Source organism: Macrosteles quadrilineatus, unplaced genomic scaffold (genome assembly GCF_028750875.1).
Source record: "Macrosteles quadrilineatus isolate MER2022 unplaced genomic scaffold, UCM_ALF_1.0 Scaffold_2__2_contigs__length_208266976, whole genome shotgun sequence".
Classification (NCBI taxonomy): Eukaryota; Metazoa; Arthropoda; class Insecta; order Hemiptera; family Cicadellidae; genus Macrosteles; species Macrosteles quadrilineatus.
The window spans coordinates 160,794,447-160,821,629 of NW_026542595.1; the positions used below are offsets into that span (position 1 = coordinate 160,794,447).

Here is a 27,183-nt window from a genome sequence, read left to right on the forward strand (position 1 = left end):
TTTTTTTTAACAGATTGTAAATTAAATAAAATGATAAAAAAATAATAATAAAAAAAATAATAATAATTACCTCTACTGCGTGATTCAGAAATGTAATTGTAAAATTTTTGTCAACATGACTAGAATGTTAATAAAACAGATGTCAGCACGAAATAGTTTGTAAGATAAAAAATTGCAGCATAGGACAACTTATATAGTGTTCTAACCTAAAACATTGTTATTGTTTCAATGTAAAAATTCAATTGATACAAAGTAACTACGTTACCAATTTATGTTTGTAAACAAAAATACATTTTTAATGGTGGCATAAAAACAATTTAAATAATTATTAACAACACAAATTTTTTTAATGTAAAACATTGTTCACCACTCGGAGCAAAAGTATATTATTTATGGTACTTAAATTGTTTTATAGTACGTGGCAGTACAGTATTATTAGTTTATTAGTTGCTTGTTGCACTGTTCTACACACTGCTCAAGCGCTACAACTCATTAAGTGGCATCCTGTACACACACTGTTGATATATACTGAATTGTGGCATGGTGCCACTATTTAGAGTGTAAGCTGGCGCGAGAATTGGCAACGTAGCATTAGGAAAGTTATAGTTCCGGCGGACGGCGCGAGGCGCGCTAGCTACCTGTATGGTTTCGTGTTCCACAATTCGGTGTGTACCTGCGCTACTTAAACTCACATCAACGAGTTCAAAAATACTCAATTGTGGCATGTGATGTTTAAACGACGTAATAATGCTGGAAAACCTCAAAAATGATCGAATTAGCTGTGGCACCCTGAAAAAGGCCACAGTACGGCCGTGTGCCTGTGAAGGATGCCACTATTCGGTGAATACAAACACACACACACACACACACACACAGACATCACTTCGAAAACCACTTTTTTGGGTCCAGGGGGACCCAAAACGAATATATCCACTCAAAACTCAAACTCGAAAATTTTGACGAAAACAATACTTTCTCCATATACTATGGTATAGGGGGAGAAAGTAAAAATGTGCAGTCTTTATGGCACTGATTTACAAAAACCAACAATGGGTAAAAAATACAAGTAATAAAAACTGTAAACAATGAATAAAAATTACACATGTTTTGCAATTTTTGTGAAACATCAGTATTATTTTTTGTTTGTTAACATTGCTTGCTAACAACAAAGAGGCATTTAAACCGAATATCACCGCGTTTTACAAAACTATGTACAGTTTTAAGGCCTGATATGATGATCAGAAGGAAATCTGTATTAGCTTTAATATACCTAAATGTTGTAATGTGTACCTATCACAATGGCATGATACAACTACAATTCGTGATCACGACGCCATTTTGAACAAATCCTTGAACATAACGCCAATGTAAACATCTGCTGTAATTGAAACAATTGTGAACATCTCCCGCTATCACAACGCCATTTTTAACAGCTCTCATAGACACGTCCTTATTGTAAACATCTCAAATGATTGCGAAACCATTATTAGTACCTCCTACGATAATGATGCCATCGTGAACATCTCCCGCACGTGAAGAGCCCCCCTGCCCTACCTACATTCCCCCCAGGACTCTAGTCCTACCTTCTTCTCCAGGATCTCCACTAGGTAGTGCAGTAGTGTTGTGCCTTTACAAGCACTGCTCTTGGTGTCTGCCAGACGGTTGAGAGAAGCTAGTCGGAACCCTGTAGCATTCCCTCTCGCTCCCCTGTTCATGTAGTTGCCAAGAGCTAGCACCACCTCCAACAATCTTCTCAGTCTACGTGATCTCGACACCTGGTTATTCAAACACAGATTGATTTTTAATGTGGTAAGATTAATGGTTTTTAAGGATTTTTAATTTTTAGTAGGTTTTAACAATAGTAACAAAAAGTCGCCATAGTATTTGTTTGCCCTTTATTACAAACCTCCCCACTCCTTCTAGCTCTTTTTTGTCATATAACAATGTTGTATTTTAAGAAGATTCAGTTGATTTTGTGTAAATACAGATGTATTAGTTTTATCTATTAGTTTTAAGTCTTTATTTAACCATTGACAATATGTCCTGTTATTATGATGTAGGTACTGACATGTAACTCAATAAAATAAATAAATAAAACATTAATTTAATTGACTTGACACTATACACCACTCCAGTATTACACATACTGTAAAATAGTCCAACACATAAGTGGTAGGTCATACAGCAGAGAAAACTTCCATTGCAGCTTGGTTGCTACTTGACCTGCTATTATGACTTTGCTTTTTAAATAATGTTGGAAAACGTCCACAATACTCCGTTAAAAAACATAAATTCACCATCATCAAAAATTAAGTTAAATCAAATAACAAACTCCTTTAGGTAAATTTACCTCTCGAGAAGCCTCCATCACAGCTCTGACTCTTGGCTCTATTTCATTGACCCAGACGCCAAAGCGCTTTTTGTAGTGTAGACTGCGCAGCCGCTGTTCATAATGAGGGATCTTGGAGATCTCGTACAGGAAGCGGTCGGCTCTGGCGAGGTTGTCGATCTCTTCGCTGTGCTCCTCTAGAAGGGCTGCCTCCTCCGAACTGGGAGTGAACTTGAGAAGCTGCTCTACCATGTCCAGCGGCAACTGGTCCCGCGAGTCCATAGACATTATCACCCTAACAGATGTTATAGTTAGACTCGAAAATCTTTTAAGAATTTTACAGAAATTATGTTTAGGTTTAGAATGATTGCAACACTTTGATATACCAGCTGACACGTAAGAGGCTCATTCAATGTCAGTTATCATAGGTAAGCTAAGTTAGCTAAATTAGGAAAGCTAGGAATTGGTTCAATATGCTCATCTTTTTGTTTGTTTGGGCCAATCATCAGAGAAAACCATCCATGTAAATTTAGATGACAAGAATCAATTAAGTTGTCATTAAATTACAGCAAAATCATTGACATTTTCAAATTGGGCTAAGAATTAGTTGTGGAACTTAACAGGTTGTCATTTGATGGTAATGAGAATCAATCTGAAATAGAATGTAGCATCTTGTATATTTATATTTATTAATACAAAATATATGAATGTTTCTTGTACCATAGTGGACTCTTTCCCTTCAGGTAAGCCTGTATTCCTAACGAAAATTATTAAAACCTAGGCTCTTGTACTCTTTATTACATCTTTAAAACGGTGTGTTGTTCTATAGTAGACTGAGCACACTCCAGCTCTAAAGAAGCGCCCTCAGCAGACCAGGGAGCTTGCCTCTCTCCCAACGGTTGACGGAAGCAGCTCTATGAACTCTGCTGTGGCACCATCAAATGTGGGTAACTGGGAGAAGAGGCTTTCCCGCAAAGAAAAGAGGAAATTGAGACGAATGGAGGCTGTCTCTAACAAAGAACCTGCAGCAAGAGATCGAAAGATTGCTGATCCTGCTCCGGCGAGGGAGGTTCGTGGAAAGGCCCCCCCTGTTTCAAAGAAACCCAGGCCGAGAAAGCCCAGGGCTGAGGCAATCCTGATCAACCCCTTAGGGGGGCGCTCTTTTGCTGAAGTCTTGGGTCGACTAAAGTCTAAGGCCAAGCCAGAGGAGACGGATACGATTGTTAAGTCAATCAGGTGTACCCAGAATGGGAAAGTTCTCCTCGAGCTGGGGAAATCTGGTGACCGAGTGGCTTTTGCTGCAAAGGTCAGAGAGGCTCTGGGGGACCACGGTACTGTTCGGGAACTCGAGCCTAGGACCTCGGTGGAGATCCGGGACCTTGACGGTCTTTCGACTGAGGCTGAAGTCAGGGAGGCTATCAACAAGGCCATCCCTGATATCCAAAATGCCGACTCCCTTAAAGTATGGCTTACGCGGCCCAACCGCAGCGAGCAACGCATAGCTATCGCTGAAATGCGAAACCAAGATGCCAGCAAGCTGCTTAATCTCACACACCTGAGAATTGGATGGGTCAATTGCAGGCTCAGACGGAGGGTGGTTGTACCGCGATGCTTTCGCTGCCTCGGGTTTGGTCACTCTTCCCGAAACTGTAAAGGACCCGACCTATCCAAGAATTGTTTCAGGTGTGGCGGCTCGGGCCACAACAGGAAGAACTGTACCGCAGCAGAGCGTTGTTTTCTCTGCGCAGAGAAAGGCCAAAAGGACGCCTCATTAGGTCACATTCCAGGGGCTGGGCGATGCAGTGTTTTCAAGGCTGCACTCGACCTTGAGAAGGCTAGGTCTAGGAAGTGAGGATTCTCCAGGGTAACCTTGAGAGGTCCAGAACGGCTGACTCCCTCTTAGATCAGCTGGCCCAAGAGATCGGTGCGGACACCCTTCTGATCAGCGAGCAGTACCGTGACAGGGACCCACACTTCTGGTTCCCAGATTCTCTTGGTACTGCCGCTTGTTGGGTTCGAAACAGCACGGAAGCACCAGTGCGAGATCACGGACGCGGCCGAGGCTTCGTTTGGGTCAGGTGTAGGGACGTCACGTTTTTTAGTGTCTACCTTACCCCCAACGAGCCAATTCGGGAATTCCGTCTGAAGATTGACCGCTTAGAAGACAGTGTACGGGGTACCGTTGGGCATGTCGTTGTTGCTGGTGATTTTAATGCGAGGGCTGTGGAGTGGGGTATGACCTCTACAAACTCCCGGGGGAAATACATCCTGGACTTTGCCGCCAGGGCCGGACTTGTCGTCTTAAACGAGGGCGACACGCCTACTTTCCGGCGCCCCGGCATGAGAGGTACGATCCCCGATATCTCCTTCTCGTCGGAATCACTACTAGCACGGATCTCCAACTGGAGAGTCATCGAAGACCTCACGGCAAGTGATCATCAGTACATCGTTTTTGATATACTGGATGAACATCATAATCAGGCGCCTGTATCACGATCTGGACCACGCCGATGGAATACGGACAAGCTGGATGTTGAGAAGTTCACTGACGTAATCTCACGGGGAGCGCTGGTGAATTCTGCTGCACCTGTTGACGCCGAGGCATTGGTAACGTCCACGATGGAACTGATTGTCTCGGCTTGTGACCAGGCCATGCCACGCAGGGGACGCCGTCGCGATAAGCAAGCTGTGTACTGGTGGACTTTAGAGATCTCGAACCTTCGGAAAGCTTGTCTGAAAGCCAGACGTGCCGCTATGAGGGCCAGAAGATTCCCGGATTTCGAGGCTAAGTCAGCGGCTTATAGGGCTGCGAAGAAAGCTCTTCGTCGGGCTATCATCAGGAGCAAGGTTAGCTGTTGGAGGAGGCTTCAGGAGGATGTTGACTCTGATCCTTGGGGACTGGGCTACAAGATTGTAACCCAGAAACTCAGCGCCCGATCACCACCTTCCGTCATGGAGGGCACCACCATGGACAGGATCGTCACCGCCCTCTTCCCGTCTCATCCTCGGCGGCCTTTTTTCGACTATGGCGAGGTAGGGGACATTCCACTCTTTAGCATTAAAGAGCTGGAATCATCTGTCCTCTCCCTGAAAAATAGAAAGGCACCTGGTCCTGATGGTATTCCCAGTGAGGCTCTCAAGAAGGTATTCTCAGTTAACCCCCTCTTACTGCTGAGAATGTACAACACATGCCTGTGCGAAGGGGTTTTCCCAACTCCTTGGAAAAGGGCTAGGCTTGTGCTAATCAGCAAGGGGAAAGGTGACCCGAATATGCCGTCGTCTTACAGACCCCTCTGTATGTTGGATGTGGCCGGAAAACTCTTCGAGAAACTGATCCGCTGCCGCCTGACGTCTGCCGTGGAAGCTGCCGGAGATTTGTCTCCTCGTCAGTACGGCTTCAGAAAGGGTCGGTCAACAATCGACGCGATATCCGAGGTACACAGAGCGGTAGAGCGTGCCGAGAGCTTCAATCATTACTCTCGCCGTATCGTGCTTCTTGTTACGCTAGATGTCAAGAATGCTTTTAACTCGGCGAGATGGGTCGATATGTTGAGCGCGTTGAGGAATAGCTTCCGCGTACCAGCATATCTGTTGAGGCTGATCGAGGACTACCTGCGCTGCAGAACTCTTAATTACGAAACTAAAGATGGTTCGCGGACGATGGATGTTACTTCCGGTGCCGCGCAAGGTTCGATACTCGGCCCAGATTTGTGGAACGCTGCCTACGACAGCCTTCTGAGATCTGAGATGCCAGAGGAGACCGTTTTAGTTGGGTACGCCGATGACGTCGCAGCCCTCATTGCTGCACGCAACGTTGAGCTAGCCCAACTGAAACTGAACCAAGTCATGCGCGTTGTAAACGCCTGGATGACTGATCATGGTCTGACACTCGCTCTGAGCAAGACAGAGATCGTCATCCTCACGAAAAAACGGATTGAAACCATCGTTCCGCTACGAGTTGGGAACGTAGTTGTCCAAACCACGCGAACCGCCAAGTACCTTGGTGTCATGGTGGACAACAAGCTGAGCTGGAGGGACCAGATCTTCCGTACGGCGGACAAGGCTGCTAGGAGTGTTGCTGCTCTTAGTAGGCTTATGGCCAATGTCGGTGGTCCCCGGTCCAGCCGTAGAAGACTACTGATGTCTGCAGTCCAGTCCGTGCTTCTCTACGGCTCTGAGGTGTGGGCAGACGCGCTTAACAAGGAGGCGTATAGGTTGAGGCTCGCACGAGTGCAGCGTCAGGCGGCACTCAGGGTCGCTTCCGCGTACCGTACGGTGTCCGAACCGGCCGTTTTGGTGATCGCTGGAGTTATCCCAGTCAAACTCTTGGCAGCGGAGAGGAAGGCAATCTACCAGAGACAAGGCTACATCGGAAAGGACGCTGCAAGAACAGAAGAGCGCTCCCGCACTTTTCAGATGTGGCAAGAAAGCTGGGAAAGGGAGACTCGAGGACGTTGGACTGCCAGACTCATCAGGCAGGTCCAACCGTGGGTAGAACGGCGGCACGGTGAGGTTGACTATTACCTCACGCAGTTCTTGTCAGGTCACGGCTATTTTCAGTCGTACCTGCACTTGATGGCCAAAACGAATTCACCTGACTGCATTTACTGCCCATGCATTCCCGACGACGCGGAACACACTTTTTTCCACTGTCCACAATGGGATATGCTTCGCCAGGAGGCCATTCAACATCTTGGGGTGCTGTCGATTGAATCGATCTGTGAGACCTTGCTGAAGGGTGAGGACAACTGGGACTGCTGGTCGCACTTTGTCCGGAATGTCCTTCAAGCTAAAAAGAATGATCTAGATCGGAACATAGTCTAGATTTGATAAGAAATAAACGGCTAGACACGGCGTAAGCCCCTCGGGCGTAGGCAAACTCGGCCTAGTTCTGATGAAGTGCGACAAGTGTTCCCAGGCTAGTGTCCGAAGAGTAGAGGAGGTTTTTAGTGGGTAGTCTCTGGGCCTTAAGCCCGTTGGAGTCCCACACTACAGGCTAGCAACCTGTGTGCATAAATGCATTTTCCCACCTCTCCCTAAAAAAAAAAAAAAAAAAAAAAATAGTAGACTTATGATCGTAAGTAAATAATAGGACATATATCTTATAGGATCATCTTAATAGGACGCATTATCAATGTGTTGAAGGTTAGTATTGGAGACGTGTTTTAAAATAGTGTGTTACTAATAATGCGCTTACTTTGAGATCTCTTCATCTGACATTTTCAGCTTGGACAGCAGGATTGTGCAATTCTGAGCCCTCCTTCCATCTATCACTGACAGAATCTTTGTCTTTCCCTTTCCAAGTTGACGTAGGTCTTCTATTGAACCATCATTCTGTAAAAATGTAACACTTATCAAACTGTAAGTTTTTTTTTTTTTTTTATTATCTTGTAAAGAATGTTGTACTTCCTTAAAGTGGGTCTACAAATCTAGATCTTGGTGTTCGGCAAATGCCACTTGTGCGGACTCACATTTTAGACTGGGAAGAGTAGTTGATATCATTGACTAGCCATTTGGAAGACTATCACAACAGATTGCACCACGTTATTTGGCTTCAAATTTTTACATTACATGGGAGGTCTATTCTGTGTATAGTCAATGTCAATATACAGAATAGCTTTTGCATGTTAATGTTGTTGAGCAAGTTTTTGAATGTAAATAAGGTAGTTGAATTGAACTACAAATTCAGTGGCAATACTCATTTATGTTGTTTATGCGGACCTTTTAACCATCCGAAACTTAAAGGACTCCTACTAGTAGTATTATTGTAATTACTAGCTTGATTAATTTAAATCATAACAATCACTCATGTACCTCTTAAAATCTATCATGAATCAGTGAGAATATAATTGTTTTGCACCATCGTGTGCAGCTCTTCCACCATTAATATTTATCAACACAGTTAATTCTTGTACTTTATCAGCTCACCCTTGCTTTGCTTACATTCCATGGTAAAGGTTGATTCACACACATCACAGTTCAGTTACAACAGTTGCGACACAGTCAAAAAAAGTATTCTTTAATGGTTTTTCTTTTGTGCTATCAACACTCATCTGGCGCAGTTCTATCAAATGTCCATCAGACCCCCAATAATTGTTCTGCCGGTTCTGCTGGCGTCCGTCAGATTTCAGATTTCTTTACGCCGATATTTTGGGATTGTTCGGAAACCTGACGGATGCTGATTGTCGTGTGATGACAAATTTATGTGTTTTAATAAACAAATTCTTGACTATAACCTCACCGTAAATAAAGTGTCGCAAGACTGGCTGAAACCAGCTGACTGACAGTTGACTGAGGAATTGCGGATGCATCTGAGACTGAGCTGTGACTGGACTGACGTGAATCAAACTTAACAGGTTTTTGTGATTAAAAATTGTTCGATAAAGAGGCTGCAGCCCCAGTAGACTTACAGCGACCCCGTTCTTCTGGTAGGCACAGAACAGTTTGTCAATGTTCTCCAGCTCCATGGCAGTGTAGAGCTTGGTGTCATCCAGTTCTGTCCACACTGTGCCATTTACCTTGGTGTCAGGCAGCTTCGACCAGTTGAAGGACTTGAGGGGGTTGGAAGGTTGCGGGACGTTCTTGGTGACAGTGGGTCGAGGCAGGGGAGGTGCCAGTGCCATAGGTGGAGCAGGTGCTGAGGGAGGTGGTGGTGGACCAGGTACAGGGGGAGGAGGTGGAGGTAACGATGGGCAGGGAGGTGGAGGAGGGACTTTAACCTCGGATATGTGATTGGAGTCGTGGCCATTCTCCAGTGAGCCATTGAGTTTACCCAAGCTGACGGCCTGCAAATCATATATATGTATTGAATTTTGTGTACTATATAGCTAATTTTTGACCAGTAGCAGTGATTAGGTGGTGGGAGAGGGCATAGGGGGCAAAGAGCAAATATCATTTCAATATTTAAAATGTAATGTTGACCTATTTAATATAGGCTAACCCTTATGATATCTTTTATGGTTATGCTAAGAATAGATTTAGTAAGACAAACTTCAATCCTAATGGGTAATGTTTATACATTCCATATGTGTTAAAAGCTTGCTTGTTAACAGAATTGGTTTTAATCAAGCTAAACAAAAGACTCATTGAAATAACAATATGACGCTTCAATATAAAGACAACACTTAGAACATAACTAATGATCTTTCCTTTTCAATCGTATTTTTTTCGTATTTCTGCTACGACATCCACTTACTCTACTAAGTTAACTGACTTGATTGTCCAAGAACTCAACGTTTGCTGATCATACAATACATGTGTAGACTAATAGAAACATCCCACCAGTTTTCTTCAAGATATATCTCTACAACTTACCTTGGTGTCATCTGATAGACTACCACAGGTTACAAGCCTCTCTAGTCTGAGCCTTTCATGTTCCAACTCGCTTGTACGGTCTTCCAGTTGTGAGATCTTCTGCTTTGCCTCCAGATTTGCTGCTGTTTCTTTCTCCAAACGTTCCTTCACTCGTGTTAGACTTGCTTCAACATCTTCCTGTAAAATAAAATTATAAAAACAGGTAAATCAAAAAAGATTTTTGCAATGATAATTAAATCCTAAATGACCAATCTGTTACATTTTACTAAATTAAGCACTTTTCTTCAAAATAATGTGTAGAATTTAAAATTATGGGTTTTAACTTAAACATTGTTTACAGTACGGTACCATGGTAAATTAAAAAATCATCTATTTGATATCACTCTAAAAAAATACTAAAAGTCGAGATAGTTCATTCAGTCTTGTGACCAACAAGAACATTGTGGTCAACAATGAACAATTCTTCAGGCATATACATTAGGTAGAAAAACATCTAAAGTTTAAACAATATGCAATACTTATTTAATTTTCATTGCTTCAAAACTTATGAAGAAACTTACCTTTTCTTGTGTCCTCATATCCAATTCTTGTTCTTTTTTTGCCAGTTTCGTAGCCATGTCTGTGTTCTCCTTCTCCAATTCATCAGCCTTTTTCCTAGCAGCAACTAGTTCTTCTTCTTTGGCTAGTCTATGGTAAAAAAAAGGAATAATAATTTCACCATCACTTTGCCAAATTAATTTTTATCATTTTGCAGAGATGATTTATCCAAACAAAAGGGATTAGATCATTTACCATACAACAGATATGCTTGTAGTAGTAAAATTAAATAAGTGAACACTGTAAAGTACATCCTACACAGCTGCACACTAACAAGAATTATAAAATTTGTAAATCACTTTAGACATCCTTTAGTTTAACTGACTATTATTTAATGTACACATTGTACTGTATGCTATACAGACAGTCATACTATGTGTGGTCATGTTTTTTCGATTTTGCATCTATAGGCCTTCAGTTAACAAAAATAAAAAACTGGTGCTAGACACTTAAGTGTAGCATTGCTCTGTTTCTTTCTTCTCTGTGGTAAGATCAAACATTGTGTACCTCAATTTTAACTATTTTCCCGGACCCCTTCTTTACTGTGAGTTATTCTGTACCCCACAGACTCTCCAAAAATTAACATCCCTTGGAATCCATCATGGAAAAGTTAGATGGATGCTTTATGTCCAAATTGATATTTCATTGATGGCAACAGTCTGTATATAGTGTTGTACGCTATTTTCAGTGCAGCACTTTACTGAAACGCATCTTCTGCATTTAGCATGGAAAAGGGATTAATCATTATTATAATGTAATGTTGGATATTGTATTTTAAGGATGTGATGTCTATGTATGTACTCTTTACTGCTTAATTAAGAGACCCACATAAATCCATGGCATATTTTTTAATAATTTAAAAGGCTTGAATTCCAATTTTTCAGATATACTTTTTATTTCTACCAGTCAGTGAAACTGCTCATACCCAGACGCCACATCTAAAGCAATCTTATCACAAGATGGACTTACAGTTGAACAATCTCCTTTACATTGATGGCTAGAGGAGCTGCATCCAAGTCTGTCCCTCCTTCTGTCTGCAAGATCAGCTGTTGAACAATCCTGTCAAACATCAACCAGTGTTGGGGGTGGCTTCCGTAGTCCACTGAAAACAAAATGCAATCTAGAATCTCCACATTTTTAAGTGAAGAATATTCAGCTTAATTTAAGTATCCTTGTGACACACAAACAAACTTTCTGATATATTAATTGCACATTTTATGGAACATTCTGTGTAAATTAACAGAGTCCATGTGTTTTAAATCTATGTCTATGCCTCAAGAAGAAGGAATTTGAGCTCTGCAACAGCCTGTACAGCGAAAATTTTTCTTGTGGATTTTCTCCACGTTTGTTAAAAAAGGGTAAGTACAATAGTGTGCAAAATTCAGTGGTGGTGTCACGCTGACATAGCCTAACAGAAAAATAATCCGTCTGACAATAAAAAGTATAGTTTATCTTCAGTTTAGCAAGTATTCATCACAGTTTAGGTTTACAAATTTGCTCCGTAAGGCTCAACACTCAAATACATACAAGGTAGCAGTATGCAGTGGTGCAGTAGTGACAGGAAGTGAGGGTAGGCAGCAGTGTGACTCAACTTTCGTCTTAACACCTCAAACATCCCAGACGCTGATTTGTTGTCCACTTGCTCCTGAAATCATAGTTTATCAGTACTTTGTTGATGTTTACATAATTCCTAATTAATAACTACTCTATGAGCTAGATTGATGGATTGGCAGAAATTAAAAGCTAGGAAGCGCAGGAGGTGTTATATGTTTTGCACTAAGGAGCAGATTTGAGTAAATAGGCAACTATATTGTTCCCAACAGTGGTCAAAAGACAGGTTGTGTATTTTTTTATACAACTTTTCTTCAACGGTATCCATTACTTTCTTTAAAGTGACATTTTAGCAGCATTTTTTTCACCGAGGGGTTTGCACTGTCCAAGAATAACAAGACAACTTCAGCTTTTAACACTACAGCTTTTTGCAGCTTTGTACTTCTCTAATTAGATCTATGCGTTATTTTTGCACCACCCTTTACTTCAATACATTCAATAAGAGACAAATTCAGGAGACAAAAATAGGTTTTTATTCCCTTTACTGGTATAGTTTTCTCTTTGAAAGGATTTATTTTACTGAAACGGTTTTATTTACATATTGACAAAGTTAGTCCGGTAACTTTGTTCTATGAAGGCGAGGGTACCTTGTGTCAAATCTGGTAGTTCTGATTTTTTTATTACTTATTTATGATGTTGGCCCAATGAATAATCTAAATTTGAGACCTTTAGCGCCGAATGCAACCTTGTCAAAAATTGAAAAATCAGTGAATTTCCCGACTTTACTTTAGTTTTTGGCGATTGTAACCCTGAAGGAATCATTTTTCGATTATACTTACAAATACTGAGTTTGAAGTAGACTAAATTCCTTACACTATGACACTAAAACCGTATCTATAGATTTAATATTTACTGTGATGCAGCCTTTCAAACATTATTAATATTTTCAAACTTTGCAATTTTTAGCAATATTTTATTTATTTTCACTTATTTTAAGTAAAGTCGGAAATTTCACCGATTTTTGAATTGTTGACAAGGTTGCGTTCGGCGCTTGAGGTCTCAAACTTGGATTATTCATTGGGCCAACATCATAAAAAAATGAGAACTACCGGATTTGACAAAAGGTCTTATGTTACCTTTTCAAACTTCCTTGCTAACTCTTTCTCATCTTCATTGCGCACCATCTCAAAGAAATCCAGATGCCTGAAATAACCACAAGAGCTTAAATGGCAAATAAATAATAACAAAAATGTTGACAGGGTAGTAAAAACTTGTAACTACATAAAACTATTTCCAATAAATAGGATGACATATTTGTATACAATATATGGTTTATGAGCATTAGGTATTGAAAAGATTTTGATAAGTCAGGATGTTTAATAAATCACCCATCAGTCAAATAAATTTGAACCCTTCAACACAATCACTGTGGCTGCTTGTTTATATTCTGGTTGCCTAGTTTAGCAATCTACTGTATTCCAGTGTTTGAGGACTCAACAATTATTGATCTAAAGACAACTGCAGCACAACACAGTTTCCGCTCAAGAATCAGTACTACAAAACACAGGTAAAAAATAGGGGGAAATTGAGATTGTGATGGCTCTATTGAGAATCTCGCAAGATTTTAAAAGAAGATAACAAGACTTTTTAGTTCTCAACACATGATATTAAAGATTTTATTCCAGACTTGGAGCTTGGAGCTGTAAAAAATACTCAACATTACTGTAGTGAAGTTTTACACTAAAATTCTTTCCTTTGTGAAGAAATTGCCAGTTTCTGTTTGTGACACACACTCTACGGGTGCCAAACTACACACTTGCATGAATTACATAGCCAATGAGTTGTAAATGTCGATTTTTACAACATTGCTACCATTATTAAGATTAAGGTAAGTGTGTGGGGTTTTAGATTTTGTTGATTTATACATACTTTGAACAAAAATTAAATCTGGACTCTATCTTTAAACATTGAGACAAAACAACCAGTATTACCTATTGAGGGTTTCGTTGTCGTGCCTCCTCAGTTTTTCTATAACGTGTTGTATTCCCAACATGAGCAGTTCGTATCTCAGATGCAGCCTGAACTCCAGGTTCTCCTGACCGGGGCCGTAGTTGAGAACTGCGTTGATGAAGCTCATGATGGCAGTCTTCAGACACACATCGTCCCTGTACGCCCCAGTGCTGCGGTCCAGGTCATTGATGATACCCTGTAACCAACAGTGAAGTTAGAAGAACTGTAATTGAAGCTAACTCAGAATAATGGTAGGTATTAAAGGTAGATGTTAGTGGAAATACTACCTAACAACTTTATTGTGAGTTTTGGGGTATGTTTTTTTGGTTAAGTTTTAAAAAAACTTTTTCAACCTGGGTGGTAAAAACAACAGTCATTGTGGATTTAAGATTCTTTACAAAATCTTACGTTCGATGAACTAAGTGCACTAACACAATATAAATAAAAAATCAAGAACAAGTTCAATATTATCTTCAGCCCAGAATACTTCATAGTAGTTAAGTAATTCTGACATCAGTAATAGATGAACAGCTGTGTGTTGTTCTTATACAATTATCAGAAGGTCTGATGTCCTGTTTTAATGTCTCAGATACAAGAAAGGTGCAAGTACAAGCACAATAAAAAAGGAGCGCAAAGACAATCATGTTACAATTACTTCAACTTCAGAACACAATACTTAATGTTCTGGGACACCCACAATGCATGTCCTAAATGATACTCATCATCTCTTCCTTAGGACTCATTGGCCTTGATCAAGTTTCCCTTTAGGAATATTTCTACGATTCATGTTTGTAAAATTTTTACATACGTTTTGGCACCTGTTATAAGCACAATTCTTAGGAGATTTACCTTAATTTCTCTTTTCAATTAAACTATCTAAGACCTAAATTTTGTATTCATTCAAAATCAATATTTCTCTTGTTTCGGCAGCTTTTTTATATAATTGAACTCAGAAGAGGTGCCAAGTTACTGAATATGCCACTTTACGGCAAGTGTTAGGCTTCTGGTATTAAATTCTATCTGATCTGAAGACACAGTTGACTCAAAAAAGAATTATGGATTCTAGCATGCTCACGATAACGTATGAAAAATAACTATTAGAAAGACCCACCTGGAACCTAGCTCTCTCAAATGTGAACTTCTGGTAGTGTGTCATGGCATCCAGGACTTTCTTGTGACCGCCCGGCACCAAACACACGGCTCCCAGTATCTCCATCACTGCTACCTTGGTCTTGATGTTCTCTGTGGACAGACTCTGGGCGATGGTGTCGATGGCTGTGGGGTGAGCCAACACATGCGCTCGCCCCGTCTGCAGAACATTACGACTTGTTAAATACTTTAAACTTGACTCTATCTTACTCTACTTTAATCTATTACTCTATTGTTGGTTACCTTTAAGTCGGTAGACATTTTTTATAATCTTGTGGTTTAACAAAATGTTGATGGTCAAAAATTATCAACTTTTATCTACTAGGTACCTATTGCATGACCTATAATGTATACAAATGTTGGACTGGATTCAAAATAAAATTTAATATGTTAAATAAAGGTTGTTTATGTCTAAGGCCTTATAATATTTTACAAAACACAGCTCAAGATACTCTTTTAAAGAGAGCTGAAAGAAAGGAAGCTGATTCCCCCGTTCAATATAAACCTCTTTGTATTGAAACAATCCAATTTCTTTAGCATCTAAATTGCTACAATTTGAACAGAAAAAAACATGATACATCTGATGACAACAAACACCTTAGAGCATAACCTATAGGATGTTGTTACGCCAATAAAAATGCTAAAGGATGTGTCAAGTTTATTGGGATTTACTAACAACCGTTCTATTTAAGGGGTTCTTAAGGACTTACTGAGAAAACTAGCTGACTAACAAAACCCAGTAAAATCTTTATTGACAGATTGCAAATTTTAAATCTGACCTCAAACTTAAAGTACCTCAAATATCAAAGATTTTCCCTCCAAAACACTTCTAGTGTGTGCAAGGCTAGATGTGAGCTAGACTTTGGCACGAGAGGGACATGTTTGACCACCAACACATTTACAAGATTAGGTTCTCTCATTACAAATTGTCACTTGTGTAGGAAACAACAAAAAACCTCTTTACGTAGCTATCAATAAGCTGAGACTCACTGAGTTGTTCATGAGTGCTTTGACACATCCAATGAGCGACGTGTGAACAGACGACTGAGCCGTGTGATAGTCCATAGCCTCCAGACAAGCCAGCAGCGCCAGCAGACCGTCACACTCCATGAACCTGAGTACGAAGCTGTGTGGCTGTGTGCGCAGAGCTGTCTTCAGAGAGTCCATGGTACGTGTGCGGGTGATCATCTCCTGCTCATCCGCGCTGTCCTCGGATCCCACAACCTGTGTAATAACCATATGGTAATAATTGTAAGTATTGGATGGTAAATGAGATTACTGAAAGTTTTATTGTCGACTTTGAACTGTGCCAGTAGACAGTTTGAACAGTGTAGGAGTAGACTATTCATCTGATTCATAATCTGAATATTTTTATGTGTGTATCATGTTGCTTGTATTATTTGAAGAGCCCTAATGCTGAATAAATATTTCCCTCTTAGTTCAGAGTACATATTACAGTTTGTGCTTTACTTTTCAACATCAGGGGACAGTTAAAAGTTTATATGTAGACTGGTAGGTTTTGTTTTGATACCATGCTTTTTAGTGGTTTAAATACCAAGAATATTACTAAACAACAAAAATCACCTTGAATTAGCAGAAACATTCATTGAAATATAATCATATAATCAGTAAGTATAGTTGTCATGCAGTCTGATGGTGTTCATCTTTAATTTTAATCAAAGGTGTTTAAACTAAATTTATTACATCATACAGTTTGCAACAAGGTGTGCAAGTATATATTTTTTTTATCTCATTATATTTTATGCAACACAACATCCTTGGAAGTAAATAATACATATTAAATTCGTCTACTATAAATATCCCACGTCAACTACAAGAAATTTAAAATTGAATATTGTTACAGTTCTCACATTTTTTGTGTGAGTTCCAGACTATCATAATTCTTAAGTTTGGTGTTAAAGTAATTAAGAAGGATAGATCTTGAAGTATTTTTGCTTAAAATTTTTTGTAATATTTTTTTATTTTATAGTTGATGTTACTCTTTTATACACTTTGATTTTTCCAAATGCAGCTTTCTCTATTCCACCTGATTTAGTTTTCTATAATACAAAAAACCAGAAGTATAATAGAAGAACTGTACAACTTGCAAGTTCCGTATAAGTTTATGAAAACATAATACTAAAGTATATAGACAATACTAAGAATTTCTGTCTCATTGAACTCAACATGTGATGATGTTTCATAATCTTTTACAAATCATTACTAACCAATTGCCAAACAATCTGCCCACTAAACAAGATGTCTCAACCATGTGGGAAGGTTGGCATTATAAGTTTAAATAAGCAAATCATGACTGCCTCAGGGCCGAGCGTAAGGTGTTTCAAGACTTAATCATAGCTTTCTGTTGTAAATTCGTATTTATATTACCCCATAACTCAATTGATACTACATTACCATTCAAGACACAAAAATATATGCATCTTGACCTCCAATTTCTCCTGATAATTTCTCTATCGATAAATCATGTATTGCAGTAAGCAACTCGTGTGTTAAACATCGTTAAGATGAATAATGATCGGTATTATGTAGTTTACGAGTATGGTCTATGTATGTAAAAAACATATTATTTAAATGCAAATCTTAATTTTTTTAATAGTTTATAATTTACCTTGTACACTACATATTTACCTTAGCCAAAGCTTGCACTCTTTCTATATATTCTTCTGGTAACTGAGAAAGATCTGTAGTTCCGTCTTGGTCCTTTAACATGATATCAAATAGATCACTTCAACACATAGTTTTATCATTTAATATGTGCAAAAAATTAAGGTATTAATAATTTATTGACTTTAAAACAGCATAGTAAAATGTGGACCTATATAGAAAAATAACCACTTAATAATAAATGAACAACACTTAATAATAAATTAACACAAATGAACAAAAGTTAAAGTATTAAGCGTGGATTTTTTTACACAAATAACAGTATTTAAAGGTCCATACTTTTTAAGAATTATGTAAAGGTTTATAATTTCTTTTATACCTTTTAATTGTTTTGAACACCACCCCTTCGGAGTTATGTCTTCAAGGTGACCGCATACAGTAGGCTACCGTATATTAGGGGTAGCATAATTATTTGAATCATCTGATTGAATTTTACTTGAATCTAGTTTAACTGTTGGAAAATGTTAGTATGTTAGTATGCATGGCAGCTGAAACAGCTATTTGTGCACACACATTATAGTTGGTAGAGCCTATATTAAAATGAAGATAAGTGGAAAAAAAATTAAAGAAACGAGGGTCTTCTCGTCACCGACCTTTTTCTGGCTGCAGTATATTTGCCATTTCTTCTCCGGAGGTAGACTCAGCATTGCAGCTTTGTTGGGCGCCGTCAGGTCCAGCTCTTCCTACAAACAATAGTTAACAGAATTAATAAAACACATGAACAAGGATAATTATATCAACTTATCTGTTGTTTTTTTTTTCTTTTTTACCGGATTTCCCATATAGGGAATAAGCTATTACCGTAGTACCGTAGTACTCATGGTAAGACCTGGAACCGGGACCGATTTTTTTTGTTTCGAGGTCCCTAGAGGCCAAAAACACCATCCGTTCAAATTCATATATATATATAAAGATTAAACATTAATAGACTTAATACCCAAGTAAATATTTTAACTAGGGTTGCTTTCAGAGAGGTGAAAGCCAGTTGAGCGGAACAAACGTGATTTGATATTTGTATAAGTAATTAAATGTAAAAAGGTCAATAGATGTACTAATGCTGGTTTTATTGATTAAAATTATAATAATTCAAATTTGTTTTTACTACATCTTGTTATTCAGATACCTCTTCCAGAAGTGCATTGTGGTAGTTTTGACCATGAAAATATTACAGTAGTTGGAATCTGATATTAACATCCAAAAAGTAAAGTATAAAAAAGAGAAAGGTAATTTAATATTCAAATGCAACTGTAGCCTACAACAAAAAAACATTGGGCTACATTTTTCACCCTTACTATCGGTTAAAGTATTTAAGTATAAAAAAACAGTAACTATAAAAAAACGAGTATTAAAGTATAACAACAGGAGGGGAAATTTGACATTTAAATTCAACCGTGCAACATAAAATGGCTGAAATGTAGGCCTAAGCATAAGTAATAAGTAAACATCGCATTCAGCTGATTTAAGTGAAAACAGAATAATAATAAGAAGGGAAGACATGCCTTAAATATACAATGTAGATAATATAAATAGAAATTAGTAGCCTACTTCTGGACAAGCCTTGACAATTATCCATACCGTGGTTAAAAGTGGACTTCTATAAGCCTAGGTAATTAATTTATTTACTTATTATTATGGTTGTAACTGGACGTATGTATAGCCCGTGGCTTGGCAATCAAATAACAGTATTTATACAGGATAGGCTACTGTTATCAACATTTGAAATTACTGAATTGTTACCAAATTACTGTTTCACAAAATGCAGATTCCATTTTCAGCCGAGCCATTAAAATGAGGATTTGCCGAACAATTATTAATATTACAGAATAGTATTTAATGATATACAACTTTTCACATTTCATAAATTACATGTTAGTTTTGCTATGGTCAAAGGCCCAAATCCAAATGTTCTTTTCATTTGGTTTTTATGTAGTAATTTTCTAGAATCATTGACTTTATATAAAGACAATGCTAGAATACCGTAGATGGCTTGTTAATACCATAATGCAAGCATTTTTGTAATCGTTTCCCCGTTTAACCAACTATTCCAAAAGATAAAAATTATATGGTGCAACACAAATAAACAACCCGATCACCTACCTATAACCTACACTTTACCTTACTTCAAAACACTAATACTCATAAACCACGAATACTCATAAACCCCGACCTACCTTCCCCACATGCCGAAATTAGATCAGTGTTCAATCTGCGTTTTATTAATAAGTGTAATAACTTACTGCACCGTCGATGTAATTCAACATAATATAACCTGTGAGGTATTATCGGATTAAATATCGATTTCGATGCGGTTCGATATATCGCTTATTAGATTCTGATTTCTAACATTGGCTGTTTCTAAATTCTAATCACTAATCAGCTGGCAACACAAATAGGTTCCCAAGAAAGTAGTCACCGCGGTCCGTATCCCTGCGCTCCTTGTTTATGCTCCGCGCATTGAGAAAGTAGTACCGTATATTTTCTCAATTTTCAGTGAATTCCGCGCCTTGAAAAAATGTTTTAACGGCATTTTCTTGTTTTTTAAAATCATAGGAATGGTTTAAAAACGTTTAAAAGAAAAGTCTAGAAAGTTAAGAAATACCTTATGATTCTCTTGTTTACATTTTTCTTGTAAACAAAAAACTGTCATATGGCTACTTTAGTCCCATAAGCCTAATGTTAAAAATTGGAAATTTTAACTTCGTTTTAAATTGCATTAGTATTATCTAATTGAAATTTGCTTGTTTAAAAACCATCTCACTATTAGTCTAAGTAATTTTGTTAAGTTTGGCTGAAATGCGTTTAGCCGTTATTGAGTGATGTTTCTCTATTTGTTGCATTGAAGTTGATCCCAAAGAGCTACGCTCGCTTCGCTCGCTCCGCTCAATAAATATTTTTTTACTTGGGTAGGTACTAAGTTTATTAATGTTTAATCGTATCCCTATTATTCTATTTTTTATATTTATATATATATACTAGCTGACCCGGCGAACTTCGTATCGCCTAAGTTATAGGTTTCCCCTAAGACAGACCGATGGAAAGAAAGTACCGTTACGTTTAATTTTCAAGATGATCTCGTTCGCATCGCTCAATCACGTAACGGTTGAAGTTCGTTCGCTACGCTCACTCACCTTTGGGTTGGAGCTCGTTCGCTGCGCTCACTTGCCTTTACGTTGGAGCTCGTTCGCTACGCTAACTCGCCTCCAGGTTAGCTCGTTCGCTACGCTCACCCGCCTTCAGGTTGAAGTTCGTTCGCTACGCTCACTCACCTTTTGGTTGCAAATTAGCTGTTGTCATAAATGTAAAAGAAATAATAGTGCTGCACCCTGTTGGTAATCCTTGTAACTTTAATGCTATTGAACATCATAGAACAGAACCAACTTGTTTAATTGAAACAGCTGTTAAGATTCATTAATTCCATTTCTCATAAGGTTAACATGGGAAACTCCAGAGCCACTGGGGCAGAGCCCTTTTAAGAATTTCGAAACGGGAAATAGTTTACGTCCGATTCGCATACCTACAGAATTTACACACCAAATTTCATAACGATCGGTGAAGTCGTTCCGGAGGAGTTTGCAGACAAACACTGTGACACGAGAATTTTATATATTAGATATGTGTGTGTGTGTGTGTTCGTTAGCACGATAACTTGAGCAAAAATTATCCGATTTTGATGAAATTTGGTACAAACGTGTAAACCTACATTTATTCGAACGAGTTCGCGAACCAGCATGTTTGGACTATGGGGACGGGGGTAAAAATAGGTTTTTCCCATTTTTTACCCAAAAAACATAAAATTTAGAAATTTCTTTCCAAACCATTTTGTAGAGCTTAAAGAAAACTAACAATTTAGTATATTGAAGCTTTATTATGCGCCTAATGGTTACGGAGAAAATTAAAAAAAAATGTAAATTTAAAATTCCCATGTTATTCTTATGGAGAACAAGTCAACTGTTGTAGTTTGCTTGTTTATGAACATATTTTCATCAAATTTTGAAAATGTTTTTACTTCTTACTAACTATTAACATTTTACAAAAAAAAACAGTTTTACCCTACCTGATGCAGCAAACCTAAGTACTTGTTAAACTAATTCTATTTAAATAGGAAATAAATTTTATATTTTTAAGTAGACATTTTAGTGTAAATCCAATCAGGCAAATGGAAATTCGCTTAGTCTGCAGGTTTGCTGCGACGGGGGTATTTTTTTTCCATGAAGCCAGGGACATTTTTCAGCTGTCAAACTTATTATATGTTAACAATTTGGGCTTTACAGTTCTTTTTTTTATATAAGTAAGCATTTAATAGATTTGATCATTGGCTATCGGCTATTAGATGCAATGTGTATATACTATGATTATTTAGGGGGAAAGTTTTCAAATAATTTTGATCATCATTTGTAAAAAATTTATCAGTTCATATTTTAGAACTAATTAGAGGATGATTCACACTAAAAGAATCTAGGTTACTATAAAGTATGAGGGCAACTCAATGGTTACATTGTCCACCTTTAAGTCTGAAGGTTCCTGGATTGAACACAAGCAAGATCAATGCTGGACCAGATGCAATCTGTCATTGGACTTAAATATGATATCTAACAAAAGGTCAAAGTTAGAGAGTAAAAAGAGGTTGGAATTATGACATGAGTAAAAACCAAAGTAGGCCTAAATAAACAAAGGGAATATGGAGCTAGATCCTTTAAATAGTAATAATCCTACTAAGTTACATTGGCCGATCCATCTCCTAACTGCCAACTAAGTACATTACCAACCCACAAAGCAACACACTCTCTAATTAAAGTGTCGCGTTTCAGTTGAAATAACTGCAGGATCATCTTTGTGTCATGCTAAGGAATGGCAGTTCTGCTCACTAAATTCCAAGGATCACCAGAACTTGCCGTTGGGATCCTGTGTCTTGAGTGAGAACTTGTGTTGAACAGCCCACGCGTGCACCTTGAAGTCATCAACGCAAGAACTTCTCCCCTTCCTCCAAGATAAAAACAGCCAGCGCTCCTTCTGACAGACGTAGCTCCTCTGTCGGTCAACAACTGCTATACACAGAAGCAGATGTCCGAACGGACTCAACGTACACTGGCCCGCTACGCCAGGGTGCAGGACAAGAAGAACATATTCACGCTTGGTGGATAAGACCCTCAATCTACATTAGCAGGTTGAAAATTCGTCTCAGCAACACCGTTAAGCTATCTGACCAAGAGTTTATTTTCCATCCAAGAAATTCAGCACCAACTTGGACGAGGTCATTCGACTCAGAAAGAAAGGAGAGCTAGTCGTGGTTATTCTGTCTCCAAGGCCTTCAATACCGTGGCACACCCTGCCATCACTAAGGTGCCCAAAGCTTTGAGCGTTCCACAGTAAATTCAGCAGTCCGCAAATGTACTCTGGCTGCTCTATCCTTCTCAGACAACTGGCAGAGGAAGTTGGTGTAGGTGTGGAGTTAATCAGAGAGATCCACTCTCACCCCTTTTGTTCAGAAGAAATGAAAATAAATAAAACACAAATACCCCCGCCACAGCAAACCTGCAGACTAAGCGAATTTCCATTAACCTGATTAGATTTACATTAAAATGCCTCCATAAAAATAGCACATTTATTTCCTATTTAAATAGAATAAGTTTAACGAGTACTTAGATTTGCTGCAACAGGGAGGGTAAAAAAGTTTTTTTTATAAATTGATAATAGTTTAGTAAGAAATAAAAGTATTTTCCAAAATCGATCAAAATATGTTCATAAACAAGCAAACTACAACAGTTGACTTATTCTCCATAAGAATAACATGGGAATTTCAAAATTACATTTTTTTTTAATTTTCTCCGTAACAAATAGGCGCATAATAACGCTTCAATATACTAAATTATTTGTTTTTTAAGCTCTACAAAATGGTTTAAAAAGAAATTGTGAAATTTCATGTTTTTAGGGTAAAAAATGGGAAAAACCTATTTTTACCCCATAAAAACTCCCCTTAAACCCCCATTCCCATAGTCCGATCATGCTGGTTCGCGAACTCATTCAAGTTTATCCCGCCTTACACCTTCAAACCAAATTTTATCAAAATCGGACAAAAATTACTCAAGTTATCGTGCGGATGGACACACACACACACATATATATATATATATAGATATATAAAAATTTGAACGAATGGTGTTTTTGGCCTCTGGGGACATCAAAATGAAAAAGTAAATCGGTCCCGGGCTTAGGTCTTACCATGAGACCTACGGTAATAGCTACTTCCCTATAGGGAAATTCGCTAAAAACAAACTGCTAAGGAGACAAGATAAAATTTATGAAGCAGTCAGACAACAGGAGGCTAAGAAAACAACAAAATATGAGAGAATGCAAGCCATAAGAAATAAAAGAAGAATATTGAAAGCTAAAAAGAGAAGGGGGTCCAGAAGCTAGAAGACATCAGGAGTCATTGACATAAGCAGAAGAGGAAGAAGAAGACAAATACACAGAGGTTAGAAGAGGTATAAGAAAATGTAACATTGAACAGTCGGCTATAAAGCATATACAAAGTAAGAGAAGAGGTTAAAATAGTCGCTAAAAATTGCTTTCGTTCAAGAAGACATTCCTAAAACTTTTGAAATCAGACTCCTAAATGAATAGAAAATACTTACAACCAGTTCGGCAAACTTGGCGTTAAGCTCGTCCTCATTGGGCATGGGCTGTGTGGGTGTGAGGGTTTGAAGGGACAGCGTGCCCGTGTGGTCCACAACACAGTACGTGATCTCCGGGGGCTCGTCATCCTGGAAATTAACACAAAACGTCAACGTAAGTTACATTACAACAAACACACTTATGCTTTATGCTGTTTGGTCTTTGATAAATAGGGGTAGGAATATAAATAAACGTCGTGAAAACAGGCAAGACTTTGTCATCCACTGAGTGTAAAATTAAGTTGACAAAACATGGTAGCAGAAGTATAAGAAAAGTGAAGTATTTAGTAACAGACACTCCACACGGTTATCATAACTGTGTCACACTTATGGCATACGAATAGATGCCACGAAGTTTCCTAACCTATAGAAGGAGGCCTTGAACTATCAGCTGACCGACGACACCACTTTTTCCCTCCTAATTGGCAAGTATAATCTCTACGGTCGTGCAGGCGACGTATGTGCCAGAGAGGACTGTGCTCGCTGGTGTGCGCCCGTTGCGCATAATTTCAGGACGACCGACTGCCCAGGCAGACATAACCATTGTCTGTTTTGAGCTAAAGGCTTTCTTCATTTCTCCGATGTGTTTATGAAAGGCGTGGCAACATTCCCGACCTACGCGGCCGCCAACGACAGGTGTAGTGTGTTGTTTTATGTAGTGTACAACTTTTATGAATGAAATTTCCTTAGCATACAAGAATTGTTTAAAGAGTGGATGGGAAAATGTTGAGAGACTATTCATAAAGAATTGATTCCGTGTATCTACTATTTGTCTGTTTACAATGGGTTTTCATAGAATGAAAGTTGTTTTTGTGCGTGTCATAGTAATATTATTATCCTAAAGTTAGGTTATTTTTAGGAATCCATTCATGATTTGGAATCTTATATATATTCAAATTAATAGTGCACAACAGACATTTGGATGAATATAACACACAAACACACCTTTAAAACAATGGAGTAAAGAGGTTAATATTTTTCACTGTTACGAATATGCAATCGTGACGAATATATATTCATTCACATCGTCTTCAATGACAATATTCGTTCTTATAAAGATGACAGGCGATTTGGACAGAATCAGATAATGCCTAAAATATATATGGTCCGACCCAAAGAATGGAATTTGACACGGATTTTCCTTCAAATCTATTGTTATTGTTTTTTTGTAGTAGGGAACTACGCCTGTCAATACAAAGTAAACATTCCTATACCTTTTTTAAGAATAATAACGATTTGGAGAGAGAGAATTTTTCAATCAGTGATATTTCCAAAAGCTCAAATTAAACATTTGCTCTAGAGGCTTCAGTTATTTACTGAAAGCACTAACTTCAACTAAAAGCCCCCATATCGAGAAACTTATCGTACACGGAAACCTTCTCCCATCCCTAGAACACGGGCACGACTTGAAACCAGACACGTCGATGTTAGTGGTTCTTGAGTTTCACCAACGGTCGCTCTGGAACGTCTGGAAGTGAGCAAACAAGTGTTTTCGTGACGCGACCCCAATGAGGAACGGTGGAACTGAAACATGACGAGCACGACGAGGGTTGTGAAACAAGAACACTTCGAGACCGAGGCGTCAAGTGGATGATGACGTAACAGACACAGGGTGTGAGAGAGGAACTGAACCATCCTTGAACACAACAGTTGTGAGCTACAGGCACAATGACTGAATGACTTGTTGTGCAACACTGGCTGGGAGACGGCGTGGAGGAATATCACCCTTGGAGGTACAGTGTATGTGATAAAGAAAGGGACAATGACTCTTTTTCGGAGCGATGGAGAGAATATTTTGACAAAGACTAGGTAGCATTAAAAGGTATCCACAATGTTGCCAAATTATCGTAAACACTTGGATAGTCTTCATATTGATACGATGAATGAAGAGGTGTAACGGCAAATTGTGTAGTACACGCAAAATTTGTATAAAGTTATACAAACCTAGCAAGTGTAAATCTTTTGTTTTGTTTGAAAGAAATTCGACAAATTGGAATACAAATTTAAATGAACTTTAGTACAATTCAATTTTGTATTGATTGCTTCAGAAATGTATAAGAACTCAACTATATATGCCTATGCATGCCATCAACTATGTATGCCATCAACTCAACTAGTCTAGATCTTTCCCCTTTAGTCAGTCCACACAGTATTAATTTATTTTAAACAAAATATATCCTTAACACCAACAACCTCAACCTCAAACCATACAATTTCCCATTCTTCAGCACGCCCGCCGAAGATCTGGCAAACCAAGCGTCCTTTACATAAAGCGTCGGTGGTTTTTCGCCTCGACCAATTCTTCTACTTGGCCCACATCATACCAATCACTCTCTCCAAGGAATGTACCGGCGACAACGCGTGCTCAGGAGGGGCCTAAGGCGGTCTGGGGAGGGGAGGTGCACTTAGCATGATTGCTCCTGATAAAGATCTCCGCTCGCCCACCTTATCACGTGTTGCCGCCCACTATAGGAAGCGTTTAAGCTATTATTGTGGTTAAAAATAAATGCCTAGGAAAATTGCAAGATTGATCCGTATTAGAAAATTCCTCTACGGTCTACAGCCTGGAGCCTCCAGGCTTTAGTATGTACTAGAAACCTACTAGACTCTTACGTGGTTCTTTTACAAACAGTTTGTAGCCTGTATAAGCAAAAATTCCACCTTACCAGCTCATTTAAGCATAATGTTGACATGCGCTTACTATGATTGATGAGAAAGAGGATTATTTTTGTAACAACCCAATGACATGTTCCCGGACTAGTTAACAAACTGGAAGGCACAAAATTCTTCTTCGGAAATTTGCGACCCTATGTCACGAGAAAGGCATACAAACTTTATTGTTTTAACTAGCAACAGTATATTAAAAGAATATTAGGT

The 27,183-nt window shown here is 38.6% G+C and overlaps 1 protein-coding gene across 3 annotated transcripts in view; it reads right to left on the reverse strand.

Annotated features, from left to right (window-relative positions):
- Nucleotides 1-27,183, reverse strand: part of LOC128985547 (disheveled-associated activator of morphogenesis 1) — a 143,949-nt gene that overhangs the window by 14,766 nt on the left and 102,000 nt on the right. For all 3 annotated transcript variants that reach the window (XM_054405143.1, XM_054405144.1, XM_054405142.1), the window contains exons 3-17: nucleotides 24,268-24,396; nucleotides 18,229-18,318; nucleotides 17,600-17,671; nucleotides 15,941-16,174; nucleotides 14,913-15,110; nucleotides 13,783-13,997; nucleotides 12,928-12,994; nucleotides 11,768-11,885; nucleotides 11,210-11,342; nucleotides 10,204-10,330; nucleotides 9,644-9,820; nucleotides 8,740-9,114; nucleotides 7,527-7,663; nucleotides 2,351-2,624; nucleotides 1,584-1,775 (exon numbers count right to left, since the gene is read on the reverse strand). In XM_054405143.1, the coding sequence (XP_054261118.1) occupies nucleotides 1,584-1,775; nucleotides 2,351-2,624; nucleotides 7,527-7,663; nucleotides 8,740-9,114; nucleotides 9,644-9,820; nucleotides 10,204-10,330; nucleotides 11,210-11,342; nucleotides 11,768-11,885; nucleotides 12,928-12,994; nucleotides 13,783-13,997; nucleotides 14,913-15,110; nucleotides 15,941-16,174; nucleotides 17,600-17,671; nucleotides 18,229-18,318; nucleotides 24,268-24,396 (2,538 nt within the window). The remainder of the gene's footprint in view (nucleotides 1-1,583; nucleotides 1,776-2,350; nucleotides 2,625-7,526; nucleotides 7,664-8,739; nucleotides 9,115-9,643; nucleotides 9,821-10,203; nucleotides 10,331-11,209; nucleotides 11,343-11,767; nucleotides 11,886-12,927; nucleotides 12,995-13,782; nucleotides 13,998-14,912; nucleotides 15,111-15,940; nucleotides 16,175-17,599; nucleotides 17,672-18,228; nucleotides 18,319-24,267; nucleotides 24,397-27,183) is intronic.